At 47.4% G+C, this 18,363-nt stretch overlaps 1 protein-coding gene across 2 annotated transcripts in view; it reads left to right on the top strand.

The window, feature by feature from the left end:
- TBXAS1 (thromboxane A synthase 1) overlaps positions 1 to 18,363 on the top strand; it is a 150,263-nt gene that overhangs the window by 18,627 nt on the left and 113,273 nt on the right. For both annotated transcript variants that reach the window (XM_036246612.1, XM_036246611.1), the window contains exon 2: positions 16,502 to 16,595. In XM_036246612.1, coding sequence (XP_036102505.1) covers positions 16,502 to 16,595 — 94 coding nt within the window. The remainder of the gene's footprint in view (positions 1 to 16,501; positions 16,596 to 18,363) is intronic.

An 18,363-nucleotide genomic window follows, 5' to 3' on the forward strand; every position in this document is an offset into this window, starting at 1 on the left:
TTAGGGTTATTTTCTTTCCACCTCATCCTCTAACTCCAGGGGGTCAGGGAGACCCCTCCCCACTAACACACCCATGCACATTATTCTCTTTAGGGCTGCTGACAGTTCCGATGGTGTTTTTACTGGGTTCAAGAATGTCCCCCCAAATTCATGTCCATCCAGCACCTCGGAATGTGCTTTATTTGGGAAGAGGGTCTTTGCAGACATGACCGAGTTGAGTTCACACGGGTTTAGAGTGGTGGGCTATAATCAATGACTGATGTCCTGATAAGAAGAGGGGGGTTGGGACACAGAGACACACAGAGTAAAGATGACTTGAAGACACAGGCACACAGGGAGAACACCACGTGACCATGGATGCAGAGTCCAGAGGGATGCGGCTGCGAGCCAGGACCACCAGGACCACCAGGACCACCAGCAGCTAGGATCCCCCCGTAGAGCCCCAGAGAGGGAGCGTGGCCCTGCCAACACCCCGACGTGAGCCTTCTGGCCTCCAGAACTGTGAGAGAATCAACTTCTGTTGCTGTGAATCCCCAGTTGCTGCGGCAGCCCCGGAGTCCACCCCGGTCTCCCCTGCGTGGGCCTTACTGAGCCCGAACAGACCCGCCAGAGGCCTGGGCTGCAGCCTGGCCCCTGAGCCGTGGGCCGGTCCCTGGTGTCTAAGTCTCAGTTTCTTCATCTATACAACAGACACAACAAGGATGAAGGCGGAGACGAGAAGCCACGATATTTACTACGTGTTGATACAATGCCTGACCCACCGCAAGTGCCTCGCGGATATTAGCTATTCTCAGCCATATGGTTCCCTGAAGGATTTAAATTCATTTTCCGCCCCCCAGTCTGAAGTTTCCCAGATTTCACTTTTCCGGTAAAGCTAAGCAGATCCTATCTGTTCTCCTGGTGATGTATGATGGCATCTGGCACGGTGCCTGGCACCGAGCAGGCACTGAATACATCTTTATGGAATGAAAAATGGTGTGACCACATCTTGTTTCAATACCTCATCGTAGGAGGAAGCAGCTTACAGACTTTACAAGGCTTAGTAACCAGCTTGAAAAGCCCAGGGTGAAACTGGAAGAAGGTGTACTTTCATGAGATTTGTTCACACGGGGGCACGGTGATATGGTAGCCAGCCATAGACGTCCCCTGAATGATCCCTGTCCCTGGTATTCACACCATGCAGAGTCCCCTCCCCCACCATGCCAGGCTCACTCATGTGACCATTAGAATACAGCAGAGTGACAGTATGTCACTTCCAAAGTTAGGTTATAAACGACTGAGACTTTTATAGCCCGGCCTTGGCCCCCCTCCCGTGGACTGCTCGCTGAGGGGGAAGCCGCCTGGCCTGCAGAGGGCCTGAGAGCGAAGCCTGCTAGCACGTACCTGAGTGAACACGGGAGCGGACGCTCAGGCTCTGGCAGTTTGGCTGTAACCTCAGGGGAGACCCTCAGCCCAAACCACCCAGCGAATCCGTTCCCAGATTCCTGACCCTTGGAAACACTGCGCAATAATAAGTGTTGGTTGTTTTAAGCCACTTTGGTTTTAGAGTAATTTGTTACACAGCAACAGATAATGCAGGCAGGTGATGAGAGAAGTGGCCAGGATGAGCCAGGACTAGGACCAGAACCAGTAATCCTACCAGGGAATATAAAGTCCAGGAGGCAGGCGAGAAGCCAAATCCAGATGGGTCAGTCAGGGGGAGGGCTGGGCAGGCCCAGCGGGTCTGCGCATCCAGTCCGGAGCCCGGGGGGTGAGAGCCAGAACTGACCACATGGATGAGCAAAGGGCACTGAGGCTCCTGGGGACCGTAGGTGGCAGCTACTGCCCTTTGACCCTGTTCTAGGCAGTTTCCAGTTGGACCTATAGTTGATCACTGTAGCTAAGAGGGGGAGCAAAGGCCAATGTGTGAACTTGGCACGACTCAGGTCAATGCCAAGATTTCAGGATTACAGCAACAACAATGATGCAATGGGATTAAAAATATTCTTGAAACCCTCACAATGATCTTTTGTTATTTTGAATGCCTAAGCTCCGCAAGTCATCTGCCAGGCTGGGACGCAGCCCAGGCTACCAGGCAGGCCTCAGGCTACCAGGCAGGTCCCTACCACAGCAAGATGGAGGTATCAACTGGGTTTATGAAGACATAACCGATTCCAATTGGCAAGTCTTTTTTGAACGCCTACTAGGCTAGACAACAAAGGAATTTGGAATCATTCTGAGCACCCATGACAAGTATGGTACCCAACGCCCCTGAGTACCAACCTTGACTCTGAGGAGACACAGCATCTCAAGGAAACAGCCCCTCTATTCTTCATCCAGGCCAGGCCGTCACTTTACACAGACCCATCCTTGTTTCAAGTCTTGGGGTCTTGCTGACTCATTGGCTAATCTGATCAACTGATCTGATGCCAGGGGACCACTGAGTCCTGTGACTGGCATCTGCCTTTTCACAGGCCCGCAGGGTCCTCAGCCCACAGCGGGAGCAAAGCAGAGCTTCCCGCACCTCCTGTCTGGGAGACAGTTTGGTTCTAGGCGGTTTGCTGCACTGCAGACTTAGAGTGAGACACAGTCCAGGCTGCTAGCTACAAGCCCAGACTCCAGAGCCAGATGCCTGGGTTCAAACGTCAGCTCCGCTCCTACTTGCTGTGTGACCTTGGGCCAGTTACTTATCTCTCTGGGCCTCTGTTTTCCCACCTGCGAGATGCAGGTGATCACAGCAGCACTTTCCCACAGAGCGATACATGAGTGAACACGTGGGAAGCGCTTGGAGGAGCCCTGGCCCCCGGAAAACATGCAGCGACTGCTCGATATTATCACGAAGGACACAGGGGCATGATAATGGCAAACAGCTGGATGCCTACCCCGTGCCAGGCACTGTGCCCTCTCCGGGCTCAGCCTGTCATTGGGGTTCACCCAAGGCAGATCTCTCTTTCACAACAACATCTTAAGGGTTCTTTAAGGACTTCATAAAAACAAAAGGATTAACTACAGATGACTAAGCCCGCCTGATGGAAACAGAACCAGGTCCAGTAAATAACGAATTTAGGCAGGATTATATTCCCACAAATAACACACCAAGTTCTCCTATTCTTGGTTGGCAGTCCCTCTGCATTAGGGAGCTGGTGGCCAGGGAATGTCTCCATGCGCCTAGGACAGTCTGGGTGGGCCCCTGGAGAACTCTGAAGAATAATCTGTACTTGCCAGGTGGGGTGAGAGGGTGGACACCCCAGGCAGGGAACAGAGTGTACTGGGACCAGGGTGAGCTCAGCAGGCCTCTGGGGTGTAAGAGTTAAGGAGGCACTTACACTCGGGGTCGTACAGGGGCGGGGCGGCACTTGCACATCCCTGAGAGTGAGCGCTCCCTTAACGTCTGTGCCCTCGATGCCTTACTTGCCTCGTCTTCGTCCTGGCCCTGGAGAAGACCATCGGTTTAAAAGCCCGGACAGGTTAAACAAGTTGGCTTAACTATAAATGTCCAAGTCCCGCAGGAATCCTGGAGTCTAAGGGCGGGGGACAGAGACCACTCGGAGTCAGGCCAGATCATCAAAGGCCCTGTGGCCAAATAAAGGACTTGCCTGTTTGGCCTGGAAGTGACAGGGACCCATGGAGACCACAGAAGCGGCCACCGCGGGGTCAGATGTGCCGTTCGCGAGATTCCCGGGCAGCGGTGTGGACGGCAGGTTGATGGATGGAGAGAAACTGGAGGCCTGGAGGCCAGGTCAGGATGCCACTGAAGATTTGTGCCCAAGCGCCAGACGACGATGAGCTGAACTCGGGCGGTGCCAGCTCGAAGGAGGAGAGGACCCACCTGCGACGTTCGGAACTGACCGTCCTTGGGGACTGACTACACACGAGGGTTCACGGAAAGAGTGAAAGATGGCACTGAGGTTTCTGACCGGTGGCCAGTTTAGAAGCCATGGGGAACTACTAGGTAAACTAAGTCTATGGAAGGCTGCTGTCAGGGTCTCCCCAGGTCCAAGGAAGGTCCCCCATTTCCCCGTTTGTTTTCTATAGGATACACTCTCTGGGGTCGGATGTGTCTCGCTCACCCTTTGCACGTGTCCACACTCTAAGTATCACTGGACTAAAGTGAGTGGCTTCCGGACAGACCCCATCCCTGCATCTTGCTCTTCGGCCTCCAAGTGGTGTTAGGGGTCCCGAAATCCTCTCGGAGGTGGCTGTGCCGCTGGGGTCAGACCAACCTCCCATTCTGAACCCACGAGATGCCATGGCTCGGACCTGGCCCGCATGACCTCGGTGGGGCCTGGAGAGGGACTTGGCTCCAGACAAAGGCCAGGCTGGCTGGGGGCTCCGGGAGTGGGGGAGTGGGCAGGGGAGGTGCGGGGAATTGAGCTGCCTGGTGAAGCCAGCCTTATGAGACACGACCTGAGATCCAGCGTCAGCCAGAGAGCAGGCTGGAGGGTGGCAGGGATCTGGGGTGCAGCCCAGAAAGGCTGGTGGCTATGTTCGGACAGAGGGACGTGACAGTGGCTTCCAGTGGCCACGCCCGGGCAGAGGAAGTGCTGAGCCTGCAGGGCAAATCTGGAGGCATACTGGGTCTGACTTCCTCTGACCCAGACGCGGCCGCACGCACTGACCTTGTGGTCAACTCGAGCCCTCGGATCCTTTTCTAGGAACTTCAGTGCACCTGCTCTGCACGCATTTCCCCGCATTCTCGTAAAAATAAAGCAAGTCTGAGCTCTTTGAAACATTAATTAAAGGCACCACGGTTTCCTTATTTAACTGAGGGTTGCGGCCTCATTTGGGATTATTAGCAAAGCAAGACGGCCTTTGTTGTGCTTGACAAAGTGATTAATTCAGACTCGAGGTGAATTCTGGCTTCCTCGACGTCTTTTGATGTGCTAAGATTCCCCAGTGAGGACAGACACCGGCAGTTACTTAAACCAGCCATTACCTTGAGAGCACAATTATCAGTGAGGCCCGGTCCACTAACTGGCGGATGGAGAGATGGAAATGGCCACCGTCCGCTCTGGCCTGGGCCCTTCCCCAGCTGAGAGCGAGAGTCCTTGCAGCTGTCTCATGGAGAGACTCCTGCTGATGTGGGGCCACCTAGCTTTTCTCCCTCCTCTGCAAAAGTGCGTCTTGGATGATGGTGTCGCCAGAGCCCCGAAGCTGCCTGTCGCTGTCTGATGACAAGCTCGTTCTCGTGGGCAGGGCTGCAGGACTCCGCGTGGAGGGGAGGCGAAAGAGAGGAGGCCACAGAGGCAGAATTCTTTCTGGACTTTGTAAGAAATTCTTTGGCTGGCTTTTTCCCTCTCAAGAGCCAAGTTCTCCAGCTCCTGGGACAAACAGGGCAGGCGGAGCAGGAGCAGAAGCAGGAGACATAGATGCCATGTCTGGGCTCAAATCCCCCGACACGCGAGGAATCCGAGGTCCTGATCCAAGAGGCCGCTTTTCATTTTTAAATATATAAACATATGAAATGACAGGGGGATGTATTTGTATTTACAGTTATAAATTAAGATATCTTATAATCCACTTCCATGTATTTTATTTGAAAATGTTTATGATGTATATATGTCTAATTGCACTCAGCCATGACTCCTCCCCTCCCCCCATCCTAGAAGAGGGGTTTTGGGGGGTATTTAAATATGTCACTAGTTTTTCTGGTGGACGGGGCAGGGGGAGCTTAGTCTAGTTCAATGCAGTCAAATACCTACAAAAACATCCAGGAGTGTTTCAAAAATATCAGCCACTTGACCGCTTTGATGACATAATTCAATTGCTTTGCTCTCTTTTTAAAATGGAAAACGGAGTCGCACGGTGTTCACACTGTAAGCCTTCTCTGCTCTGCCTTCATCCCTCTTCTCTAATGCTCACCGGCCAGAAGGGCGGGGCACGCTCCCAGCATCCTCTGTGACCTAGAACCGGGGGCAAAGGCTGAGGGGGCTGGCTCTGGGCCTCCCAGAGTCCCTCCCTCCCGCCACCCCTCCGACGCCCCGCCTTTGCTGCCCTTAGTCCCAGACTGCATCTGCTGGTTTCCTTGAGGGACGGGCACTGGAAGGCACAGTCAACTTAAGGCAGGTAGTGTTTCCTCCCACACGAATAACACCCGCACCCAGTGCCTCCGGGAGCACCGCCCTTCCCACGCCTCCTCCAGCGCCCTCAGACTGCTGCGGGGCCACGGCCTTGCTCGTCACCCAGCTTCACCGCCTCTGTCCTCAGCTGAATGGCTTTCCGGAGATGGATCCTCTCTAGAGGGCTCTATTTTGTAAAAACTGGCCTTGGGGAGAAATAATAAGCCTAAGGACCACTTTCCATTTTGGGGGGGTTCTATAAATGCCAGCCAGTAGTTGGAGGGAAGAAGTGCTCCTAAGCGACCGAAATACAAAGTGTATATTTCAACAGGCACGTCCTGTGACACGTGCTGTCCCTGCTGCGAGGCTCACAGTGCAAAGGCTGACTCCACTGCTTGCCGTTAGCCGCGGAGTGTCTGCCTGGTGCAGTAGGCTCGTGCCACCTTCCTGCCGCATCCCTGGTGCCCAGCGCTGTGCCTGGCACACAGAGATGGGCAGTGAGTATGTGTCGGCCCCGTGATTCTCTTTGTCCGTAACACGTCCACTGACATTAGCCCAGACAGTGGTAAAGAGTGCACTGTCGGGACCTTTGCCCTCCACGAGGGAAACGCCTGTCACCGTTTGGAATAAATCCAGTGGCAGTGGCAGACCAGCTCTTTAGCTCTGAGAAAGGAAACACAAGACAACAGATGCATCTGATCCAGTTCTCCCCGTGCATGCTGAAAAAGGACTGCGATCCTTCCTCATTCTCTGGCCGTGGTGTTAACCTACCAGCCGAGCCAGGGAGACCTAGACAGAGCACCTTTTAAAATGTTGCCCTGGCCGGTGTGGCTCGGTGGTTAGAGCGTCGGCCTGCAGTCCAGAGAGACCCGGGTTCGGTTCCCGCTAAGGGCACGTACCTCGGTTGTAGTTTGCCCCCAGCCCTGTTTGGGTCGTGTGGGTGGCAGCCACTCGATGTGTCCCTTTCACGTTGATGTTTCTCTCTCTCTCTCCCTCCCACTCTGTCTGAACAAAAAAACAAAAAAATGTCCTCGGGTAAGGATAAAAAAATAAAAATAAAATAAAAGGTAGTCTGCTTGGACCATCCTTGGCCTATGGACTGACGACCTGTAGCCAGTGAGATCCTTTTAGGGGGTTCACAGACTTCTGAAAAGTTCCATTGTGAAGTGTTTATTATTACCATGAGTTTTATTGATGGAAATGGTTCTCATTTATGGTCATGATATAAAGTTTTCTTTAAAAATAAATGCATTTTAGTTTATTAAAAGGAAAAAGGAAGTAAAATAGCACAAGTGATCTGCAGATACGGCAAAAACTCTAACGATGCTATATGAACAACTGAATTTAGAAGATTAACGTCTTAATACCAATGGAGATTTATTAACTCAACTAACTCTCCAGTCCTGAAAAGTTGGGATAAAAATGGAAGAGTTGCCCTGGCTGGTTTGGCTCAGCAGTTAGAGCGTCAGCCCACGGAACAAATAGTAGAGGGTTCGATTCCGGCCAAGGGCACTACCTCAGATGTGGTTAAGTCCCTGGCCCTGGACGGAGGGGTACGGGAGGCAGCCAGTCGATATGTCTCTCTCACATCGATGTTTCTCTTTCTCCCTCCCCCCGCCTCTATCTAAAGATAAATGGAAAAAAATACTCAGGTGAGGGTAAAAAAAAAAATGGAAAAGTTTGTTAACTGTTTGCACTGTAATAACCATCAACTGGATGACATTATTATTTTTTAATTGTAGTATTTTCTTTTTTATCCTCACCCGAGGATATTTTTTTGCATTTGTCTTCAGATAGAGTGGGAGGGAGAGAGGGAGGAAGAGAGAGAGAGAAACATCGATGTAAAAAGGACACATCGAGTTGTTGCCACCCACATGACTCCAACCAGGGCCGGGGACAAACTGCAACTGAGGTACGTGCCCTTAGCGGGAACCACACCCGGATCTCTCTGGACCACAGGCCGATGCTCTAACCGCTGAGCCAAACCGGCCAGGGCTTAATTGTAGTATTTTCTTTAAAATACTTATCTGTTTTACAATACATCATTGGTGTATTGTATTCTGTGTTTACCACCTGAAACCTATATAATTTTATTAACCAATGTTACCCCAATAAATCCAATAAAAATAAATAAAGTCACAACGATTAGCAACACAAATTAATAAAATACCTATCAATGGCCCGTTTAGATGGTAGGGTCACCACAGCCTTCTTCAGTGGTGCCCGAGGCGGAGGCTGAGCTCTGGGCTTGCCTCCTTCCCACCCTCCAGCAGCTGTAACACCCAGTTCTCCCTGAAAGGGAAGCTCCGACAGTCTCCCAGGCCTGGCCCAGACTCCTCCCCTCTAGGGGCACTCTCCAAAACGCCACAGTAGAACCAGGATCTACACACGGTGTAAGTTGGTGTGGAAGCAAAATAGATGCCCACGTCCTAATCCCCGGAATTAGCCACTTTCTATGGCAAAAGGGACTTTAAGGATCGGATTGAGAATCTTGAGATAGGGAAAGCATCTTAGTAGATGACCTGGGTGGGCCCTAAATGTAATCACGAGGGTCTTTATAAGAGGGGGGTTGGTCACAGAAGGCGATGTATCGACTGGAAGCGGAGACTGGAGAGATATGGCCATAAGCGACGGAAATAAGGAATCAAGAATTCCCTGGATTCTCCAGAAGGAACCGTCCCTACCTGATACCTCAACTTTAAGCCAATGAGCCTGATTTTGAACTTCTGGCCTCCAGAACCACAAGATAATAAATTGTGTCGCTTTAAGACCCTACGTTTGTGGTTATTCGTTACATAGCAATAGCAAACTAATACAGTTGGGAAAGATCCATTTATTTAAAAGAATTCCTTCACTTTTTGATAGGATTCACCATATTGATCTCTTATGTAAGGTACCACTATACATTTAAAATAATTCTTATTACAAAAGAGTCAATTAACAAGTTTTAAAAAATCTAAGTGTTATTTTTTCTTTATTGATTTTAGAGAAAGAGGAAGAGGGAGAGAGAGATAGAAACATCGATGAGAGAGAACATCGACTGGCTGCCTCCTGCATGCCCCCCACTGGGGATCAGGCCCACAACCTGGGCTTGTGCCCTGACAGGGAATCAAACTGGTGACCTCTTGGTGCGTGGGTCGACGCTCAGCCACTGAGCCACACCGGCCGGGCAAAAATCTAAGTTTTTAAACAGGCATTCACATGGTTGAAGAATCAAATGTGGTATCATAGAGTATCACCAAGAAATACAGTGTAAAGTCTTCCTCCTTTTATGGACCCTACATGCCATTTTCCATTTAAAGGAACCAGGGTCCTTGGGAAAATTGCTGTTGCAGGTTTGAGGCAAGAAATGTGCAAGATAAACCTGAAACATCTTGTTTAAGAAAGTGAGGAAGCTGTTCTGTTAAAAGCAACTTGGGAACAAACTTATATGTATTCAACCAGCCAAATATGGGATAATTTGATAAAATAATAATTGCAATGCATCAAAACATATCAAAAATATTTAAATCCATGACTTCACCATGAATCAAAAATATCATGTGCCACCAATGTAAGGCACAATGGAATCAACTCTTTAGTTTACATAGTTTATGGGCAGAAGTTCCCTAGGAGACCACAACAGACACTGAAAGTACATTTCAAAACATGTGAGATGCAGTTAAAGATGTACTTAGAGGGAGATTTTAGTCTTAAATTCATTCATTAAAAATAAAATAATATTGAAAATAAGTGAGCTAAGTTGTTAAGAAGTTAAAAGAAAAAGAAACAACAACAAAAAAGAATAAACCCAAAGAAAATAGAAGGAAGACAATAATAAAAATATGAGCATAAATTAATGAAACAGAAAGCAAAAAAAAAAAAAAAAAGAAATGATCAACAAAAGCAAAAGTTGGTGCCTTGAAAAGATTAATAAAATAGACAAAACTATGACAAGACTAATCAAGGAAAACTTTTCTAAGCAAACTAGGAATAGAAAGAAGTGTCCTGAACACAATGAAGAATATCTACCAAAAATCTATAGCAAAACTTCATACTTAATTTTGAAACATTAGATGCATTCCCAGAGAGTCAGGAATATGAAAAGGATGCTCTCTTTTACGGCTTCTTTTAAATACTGTACTAGAGGTCCCAGCCAATGGAATAAGAAAAGAAAATGAAAAGTGAGACAAAGGATTAGAAAAAGAATGAACTGATGTTATTTACGTAACAGATCATTGTCAGCATAAGAAATCAAAGAGATTCCACATGTAAACCAATCAGAAAGTGTGGAAGGATAACTGATCACAAGATTGGCATAAAAAACAATTAGTGTTCCTACACACAAGCAGTACCAATCCACCAGGTGTGCACCAGATGATCTCTAGCCCTGCTGGCAAGTGAGAGCAAGGGCTAGAGGGGATGGGTCACAGAGAGGCCCTGGACATGAGCAGGAGAATGCTAAAACAAAGACAAGGTGCTAAAAGGAGAACTGAGATGACCTCACATGGAAACTCTGTATTTCCAAGGAACTCTTGATGCACGCCAGAAGCTATTTCTGTGCTTACAGTTTCTCTAGTTGTAGTTGTGGGGGAAGAATGGGACAAGAAAGAAGAAGAAGAAAATAGAATTTAAAGGCAGCTAATAAGGCTGTAGTTATTTTCTTTTTCTTTTTTCAAAACTATCTGATTTTGTTTATTCTTGTCCTTAAAAAAAGACTCAGCCTTTGCTCTCCCAACTCTATAGCATTGCTTCAAGAAATGAACAAGAGCACTGAATCCTTCCATTCCTAAATCATATAAAATAGACACATCATGTATGTTAGTACATAAAACGTGGTATACATAAGCTCTTCCAGTAGCTCGGAGGGATAAAAGCTAAGAGAATTTATCTCCTGGCTCCTTCTTCTCTTCCATCTTCTGTCTCTCGTTGAAGTTTGTCTCACTGGGAATTAATTCCTCCAAACTTCTGGGTTGCTTCCTTTATCTTTGTTGGCAGAGGCTGTAGTTATTTTCTAAATGATAACTGTTCAGACTTCATCTGCTTATTTCCTCTCCCTGCCCAAATATGTGCTTGGAGTCAGCTCGCAGTCACACGTCAAAAACTGCTCATTTTCCAACAAATTCTCTAACCGATTGGTGTAGCCTAGTTCTGCCTGACACCTGAATAAACTGTAGTGGAAACGAGGGGGCAAAGAAAGAATAATCTCAAAGTTGGGAAATATTTTTGAAATTGGAGAAAAGGTAGGGGGGCAAAAAGAATTCTCTCTCTCTACTAATGAGAGAAATACATTGATGTGTCAATAAAATTAGGAAAAAATTCTGTGAGAGTGTTTGGTGAAATGGATACACCGACAGGGAGACTGATGGGGACAAACTTTCTGCTTTGGCATGTGTACCAACATTTAAAACCAGTGACTCATGGATTTCAGGTCTGGAAAAGCTTTATGCATAAAGTGTTAGGAAAGTCTGATGTCCACTGTAGTAGTGTAACAAATTAGCAGGGGAAAAAAAAATTGATGATGCCCTAAATATTAAACAACAAGAATAGTTTAGTAAATTACATGTCCATAAGAGGAATATTATACTGTCATAAAAATAATATTCCTAAATTATTAATACTTAACAACATGGAGATTTTTCCCTTATGTTAAATAAAAAATAGAAATAGAAAAAAATTATAGTGAATATGATCTCAAATATATAACAATACTCAGAAGATCAAAACTAGAAAGAATTACAGTAAAATGAGAGTAGGCATTCTCCGTGATTGTTCTAGCTTCTTTGCCCAAATTTCTGTAAAGCATGTCTTCTGAGGGCTAGCAAACCTCATATTCTGCTCCCATGTCATAATGCCTTTTGGAAAGGCAATGATTTAAGGCCTTGTTCCTAATGAAGTTTCTGATATGGCCCCCATTTTTTTTTAATGAAATTGCTGGCAAAGCCTTTGATGGCTGTCCATGTCGCAACTGTAGTTAACCATGAGAAAGCAAATTTCTTCCCCAAAGAGCAGGACAGGTGGGTTACCTGACCTCCTGTTCTGGAACCTCATGGTTTTTTATCCCAGGAGAAGTGTTATTGGCCAAAGAAATCTTTCATCATTTCAAAAACCTCAATAGCCTCTGAAATATCCAAAAGCAGTTCACCAAGTGGTGAGTCTTTGATAGTGATGGTGAGGATGATGAATGAACCAAGGAGCTGGCTATTTCTAGAAGCACACAAGAGAAAACCCAATTCCTCTCTGGCTGCTTAAGATATGCAGAGAGAGCCCTGGCCGGTTTGGCTCAGCGGTTGGAGCGTCGGCCTGCGGTCTGGAGAGACCCGGGTTCGGTTCCTGCTAAGGGCACGTACCTTGGTTGCAGTTTGTCCCCGGCCCTGGTCGGTCATGCGGGTGGCAGCCACTCGATGTGTCCCTTTCACATCGATGTTTTTCTCTCTCTCTCTGTTCCTCTCTCTCCCTCCCACTCTACCTGAACAAAAAAATGGAAAAATGTCCTCGGGTGAGGATAAAAAAAAAAAAAAAAGATATGCAGAGAGAGCATTGACCCATGCACCAAGAGGTTGCCAGTTCGATTCCTGGTCAGGGCACATGCCCAGGTTGTGGGCCCGGTCCCCACTGGGGGGCATGCAGAAGGTGGCCAATTGATGTTCTCTCTCATCGATGTTTCTATTTCTCTCTCCCTTCCTCTCTCTAAATAAATAAAGGAAAAACATTTTCTTAAATAAAAAAGATAAGCAGAATCAAATCTTGGAGGGCAGGTCCTCATCCGACTGTTTTCTTCTTTTGCTCCAAACCTCAATCACCTTGACCATCTCTTTAATACAGGATTCATCAAAATACCCCTCAGTTTCTCTCAAGTGGCTGCAACAGCTGAACAATGGGCTGACCACTCTTGTTGAATGTATCAAGAAGGGACTTTGTCTTGGGGAAAACAGAATATTGAGGGATTTCTAGGCTTTAAAACTTGAGAGTTATTTCAAAAATGACCCATATCGTGCAAGTTATTTTGAGAATGGGAAGTATATGCTGGCTCATGTCCTGTAGCAATAGACGGTTGCGTTAGTTGTCAAAGTGAAAGCAACGGATGGTATCTGCAGCTACTACATACACTTTCCATCGTCGTTTTCCAACTTCTGCATCCTTAACGTAAGCCATGATGCGTGTCCTTGCGCGTAATTGTGGGATACATTTGCGTTCACGCACGTCAAAGGGAAGCTGTTCTAAATATCACAGCCTGGTTGCGTGTTACCTGCTTTTCACAGTAGCATCCTCGGGTACCTGCACTTTTTTGATGGCACAAGAGTTAATAGCACATTTTGATATAAAAGAGCAAATTTCTCTCACAATGACAACTTTTAAAGCACTGGCAGGACATTGTTTTTATTTTATTACTATTATTTTTTTTATTCCTCACCTGAGGATATTTTTTTCCATTTATCATCAGCCAGAGTGGGAGAAAGGGAGAGAGAGAGAGAAACATTGATGTGATAGAGCCACATCGACTGGTTGTTTCCCGCACGAGCCGACCAGGGCCGGGGACAAACTGCAACTGAGGTATGTGCCCTTGACTGGAATCGAACCTGTGACTCATTGGTCTGCGGGCTGACGCTCTAACCGCTGAGCCAAACTGGCCAGGGCAGGACGCTGCTTTTCAAATCCCTTCATGGACTCTAAAACTCATTCATGGGTATTCTTGGTCTATCATTTTCTAGGGCTGCCACAACAAGTTACTACAAACTGGGCTTAAAACACCAGAATTTGCGATCCCACGGTCCTGAAAGCTAGAAGTCAGAAATCAAGGTGTGAAACCCGTAGGGGAGAACCCTTCCCTGCCTCTTCCTCGCTCCCAGCGGGTTGCTGAGACCTGTGGCATCCCTGGCTCACAGCTGCACAATCCCAGTCTCTGCCCTTGCCATCACTTGGCGCTCTCCTTGTGTCTCCATTCACGTGGCCCTCCTCTTACAAGTCGAAACAGATTAGGGGTTCACTCTACTTCGGCGTGACCTCGTTTTAACTAATTAAACTCGCAACACCCTATCTTCACATAAGGTCATATCTGAGGTACTGGGCATAAGGACGTGAACTTATCATTTTGGAGTGACGCAATTCAACCTCTGGCTTCTGGGGTTTAGTGATTCTGGGTTAAGAGCCTGTTAAGAGAGACCAAGGGGAACCTGGGACCAGGGAATATGAAACAGGGTACAGAGAAGGAAGTGGGAGGTAGACAGATGAAAACTACTTTGCAGTTTTGCTCAGAGGTCTGGTGGCAGTGAGCTCTTCCTGCTGACTTGGTGCAGGGACTTGTTACTAATGGCAACACTGGTGAGTCCTCGCTGAAGACACTCAAGGCCTGTGCTCGAGTCGAGGCTGCAAAGTGAAGTTATGGCTGTGTCCAGAACGTTCTCTGCTGATGCCATATGTTTGAAAATGTCTGAATTTTGTGCAGGGACACACAAGCAGTGTTTTCATAAGTGGAGTTACATAATTAGGACATGGACTTGCATAATAATTAGCATGTGTAATTAGGCACAGACTTCTTGTCCTTTAATTAGACAATCAAGACATCTAATTACAAAATTAAGATGTAATTACGTGGCCCACGATGACATATTTCTTTCTACCCATTAGAGATCACATTTAGAAAATAATTCACAAAAACCAATGAAGAAATGAACCTAGAAACCAGACCTGAGATGCTGAGGGACGTAGTAAGTCGACTGGGATGTTTCCTTTAGTCTTTCCTCTTAGGTGTGAGGGGAGTTATTTCAAATATCATCGCCGACTTGAAAGAATAACTGTTACACCCTGTGCTGTCAACCTTTGGTACACGCGCTAATGAAGAGGAACGTGGGCATGACTAATCCATGTAATTCGCACATGGCTCTTGATTGTGGCTTGTAATTACACTTGAACATGGACTTAAATATGATGTGCTGGGGATTCATTCAAACCCGATACTGTGGCCCTACAGTGGAAACTTGGGTGGGGAGAGGTGGGAGCAGAACCCTCCTTCCTTGTCTGCCCTGGCTTGGTTCTCCCTTGCGGCCACTTTAAAAGCAGATCCATTCTCTGGCGGGTGTGGCTCAGTGGTTGAGCATCGACCCCTGCACCAAGAGGTCGCCGGTTCAATTCCCAGTCAGGGCACATGCCCAGGTTGTGGGCCCGATCCCCAGTGGGGGGCATGCAGGAGGCAGCCAATGGATGTTCTCTCTCATCGATGTTTCTCTCTCTCTCCCTCTCCCTTCCTCTCTCTCTAAAATCAATAATGGAAAGTAAAATAAAGTAATATAAAAGCACACCTATTGCTCAGAATAACACAAGTCAACCTGTAAGCCGGGCTGGCCTTTCCCTGGATATTGGAGTATTGGGTGAAAAGTTCTTATTGTAAGTGCTCCTCACTGCACTGCAGGTGGGCAGGGGAAGCCAAAGACCAGCACACATCCCCTCTCTCTAACAGTACGTGAGTGATTCTTAAAGCAGTAGGGCTCTTTTTAAGCCCAGTGCCGCTATGAAGCCCAGCTGTAGTGTTATTCTCTACATTTTTCCTTGCTCCTAAATTAAGATCTGGCTGATCTCTGCATGATGCTAAACACCCAGTTTGACTCATTAATTTTTCTGAACTAACTGAACTTTTGACCTAATTAGCTGGCTGGTCAGGGATTACAGCCATATGTCCAGGCTTCTCGAAGCCAGCTCCGACTTTCCCTGTGTTACCTCTCTGTTCCCATAAACTGTTGAAACATCCTAGTAACGCCAGTGTTTTGACAGCCCCGTGCACTTCTCAGACCGCCGCTCTCTCCTGGAAAGTGGCACAGAAATCTGTCGGGCTGCCTTTCCTGATTTTTGGTTAAGAAAATATGCTTCCCATATGGTTTCAGGCCATGAAAACAAAGGCAGAAAGGGGTTGTCGGCGGTTGGCGATGAGGTCTCGTCTCCACGGAATGTTCCCTCCGTCCCCATTTCTGATGTTTCTCTATTAGGCCGTGGAATGTGCTGAGGGACAAATTATGTGCAGGGGTCAATTCTGACCAAGAAAATGGACAAATTTGCATGGGGAACTGATTTTTGCTGTTGTGACATCTTACCCCTTGCCTTCGGAGATCATTGTTCATAGGAGATTATAGTCAAAGGACCTGAAAGGGGGAGATGTGTGTATTAAAGAACAACGTATGGAGGGGCATTTTAGGTGGGGGAGGGGCATTTTAGATGGGGGAGGGGCATTCGGATTCCATGGTCTCTCAGGGGTCCCCCAATTTTAGGATTCCTTGATCTCTAGCCTGTCACTCAGTCAGGGGTAATTTACTGGGTTCTATGCTACTCACTCAGCTACAGGTCCCTACCTCTTCAGTCCTTAGATATTGTCAACTGGAAACTTATTTTTCTACCTACATTTTCAGAAGACTCAATAATTTGGACCCCTTCTAGGGCCAAAAGCATGCATGCACCCTCAGGTTCTCTGTTTTCAGATTTGCTTTTCCTCTCAGGTACTCCACTTCAGCATTTTCAAGACTGGAGAAGTTGGGCATCAGACATCCTAAGCCTTCTCCTTTTATTGGAAACCTGACATTTTTCCGCCAGGTAAGGGCTGTCTTCCATGCCTTCCAGAATAAGACATGTTGAGTCCAGTGCAACCTTACCCATGAAGCATTGCTCCTGTCTAGGTCACCCATACCTGGAGTGGTCTGTATGTGAAGGAGCTACATGATGACAGTGACCCATCGTTTATCACTCATCAATATGTATTGAGTCCTGTCATCCATTCATTCAATCAATCACCCCAAAACCCATTTATTGAGTTTATAAAGGTGCCAGGCCCTGGAATGTGGAAGAAGTAGAAATTACTTATGCCCTCAAGGGCACACACCAAATAATGGTGGACAATATCAGATCAGATCTCTCCTCGCGCTAGATTGAGTGGCTGCCCTTCAGAGGAGAGGGAGACCCATCGGGGTTAGAATCATCCCGAAGAAAGGGGTCCTGCAGGAGCGATCAATACAAAGACAAGGACACACAAGCCAGATGGGCAGTGACAATGTGTGTGAGGCACCTGGAAGCCAAAGATTAGGGACCCCTGAGGAATGTAGCTATGGGGGGTAGGGTCAGGGAGGGGGCCAGATCCCTGACAGTCTAGACAGGCAAGTGAAGAACCACTGATGTGCTATCGCTTATGAGTAGGAGAGGGAAGGCCAAGTGGACGATACTCTGTAGAGAACTGAGGTCAGGTCTGTAGAATCCAACTGCTGAAGTCTAGGTGTGGCGTGAAGACCTGGCCCAGGGTGGTAATGCCAGTGAAGAGAGAGGCATGTGAGTACCTCATGTGACTAATTAGGTGTCGAGAATTCAAGACAAAATGACTCAAATGTGCCTGTAACTTTGGAGCCAGGATAACAGGGAGAATGGCCACGAGTTGCCAGAAATAAAAGCTCGGAAGGGAAGCTGGTTCAGCGAGATGCCTTTGAGTGGCCAGACCAGCAAGGGGAAACGTCCACATTTGTAGATTAAGGCCAGGGGTTCTATATTCGAAGGTTATTTTCCCCTCACATTGGGTTTTCCCAGAAGCCAATGGTTTATTCTGCTAACTCATGGGGGTGCTGCCATGAGATACAACCACACTGGCCGCTAAGCCAAAGGCAGGAAGGACTACATTTGGGCCAATCCTGATAATACCCCTTTAAGGTCTCTTTAGGGTTCCCCACCCCTGCCCCCCGGAAAGGCAGGACCTTGGTGTCAGATAGAAAATCACAGTAGCTATTTCTGTCCTTCCTCCTTCCTCGCGTTTTTATTCCTTCTGACCTTGTCTCTGTCCGTCAGCCACTTGTACTCGGTATTGTTGTCGTTTCTCTCTTCCTGGAATTTTAAACACCTTCTTCTCCCATCTCTGTCTCAGGAGTGGCCGGTGCTCAACACTAAGCCCACAGCTGCCACACCCGGGCTTCTTGTGAGATTCCTGAAGCAAGCGTGAGGGAATGTCTAAGTGTCAAAATAGAAGAACAGACCAGATAGGAAATTAAATGCATTTGACATTTCAGGGGGTGGGGGTGGGGGGTGGCCAGTTGCATTCAGTTGAGTAATTGCTTTGGTATTAACATTTGGAGGGAAACAGCCTAACTGTCCATGTGAGGAGAACACGGCCCCTCCCTCTGGATAATTTCCACATATGCTCTTCTTCAGCTCGTCATCCTTGTATGTACGAACCCTGCCAAGTTCCTTCTAGAGCCCAGCAATTTCAGTGATTATTTTTATATTCATACACGCTCTCCTTGATATATGGCAAGCTTGGACCGTGGACATCAATTTCATGAGAATAGAATGTATTTCCGCCAAGGACATCCACCTCTTTGACCTC

Source organism: Molossus molossus, unplaced genomic scaffold (assembly GCF_014108415.1).
Source record: "Molossus molossus isolate mMolMol1 unplaced genomic scaffold, mMolMol1.p scaffold_m16_p_7, whole genome shotgun sequence".
NCBI lineage: Eukaryota > Metazoa > Chordata > Mammalia > Chiroptera > Molossidae > Molossus > Molossus molossus.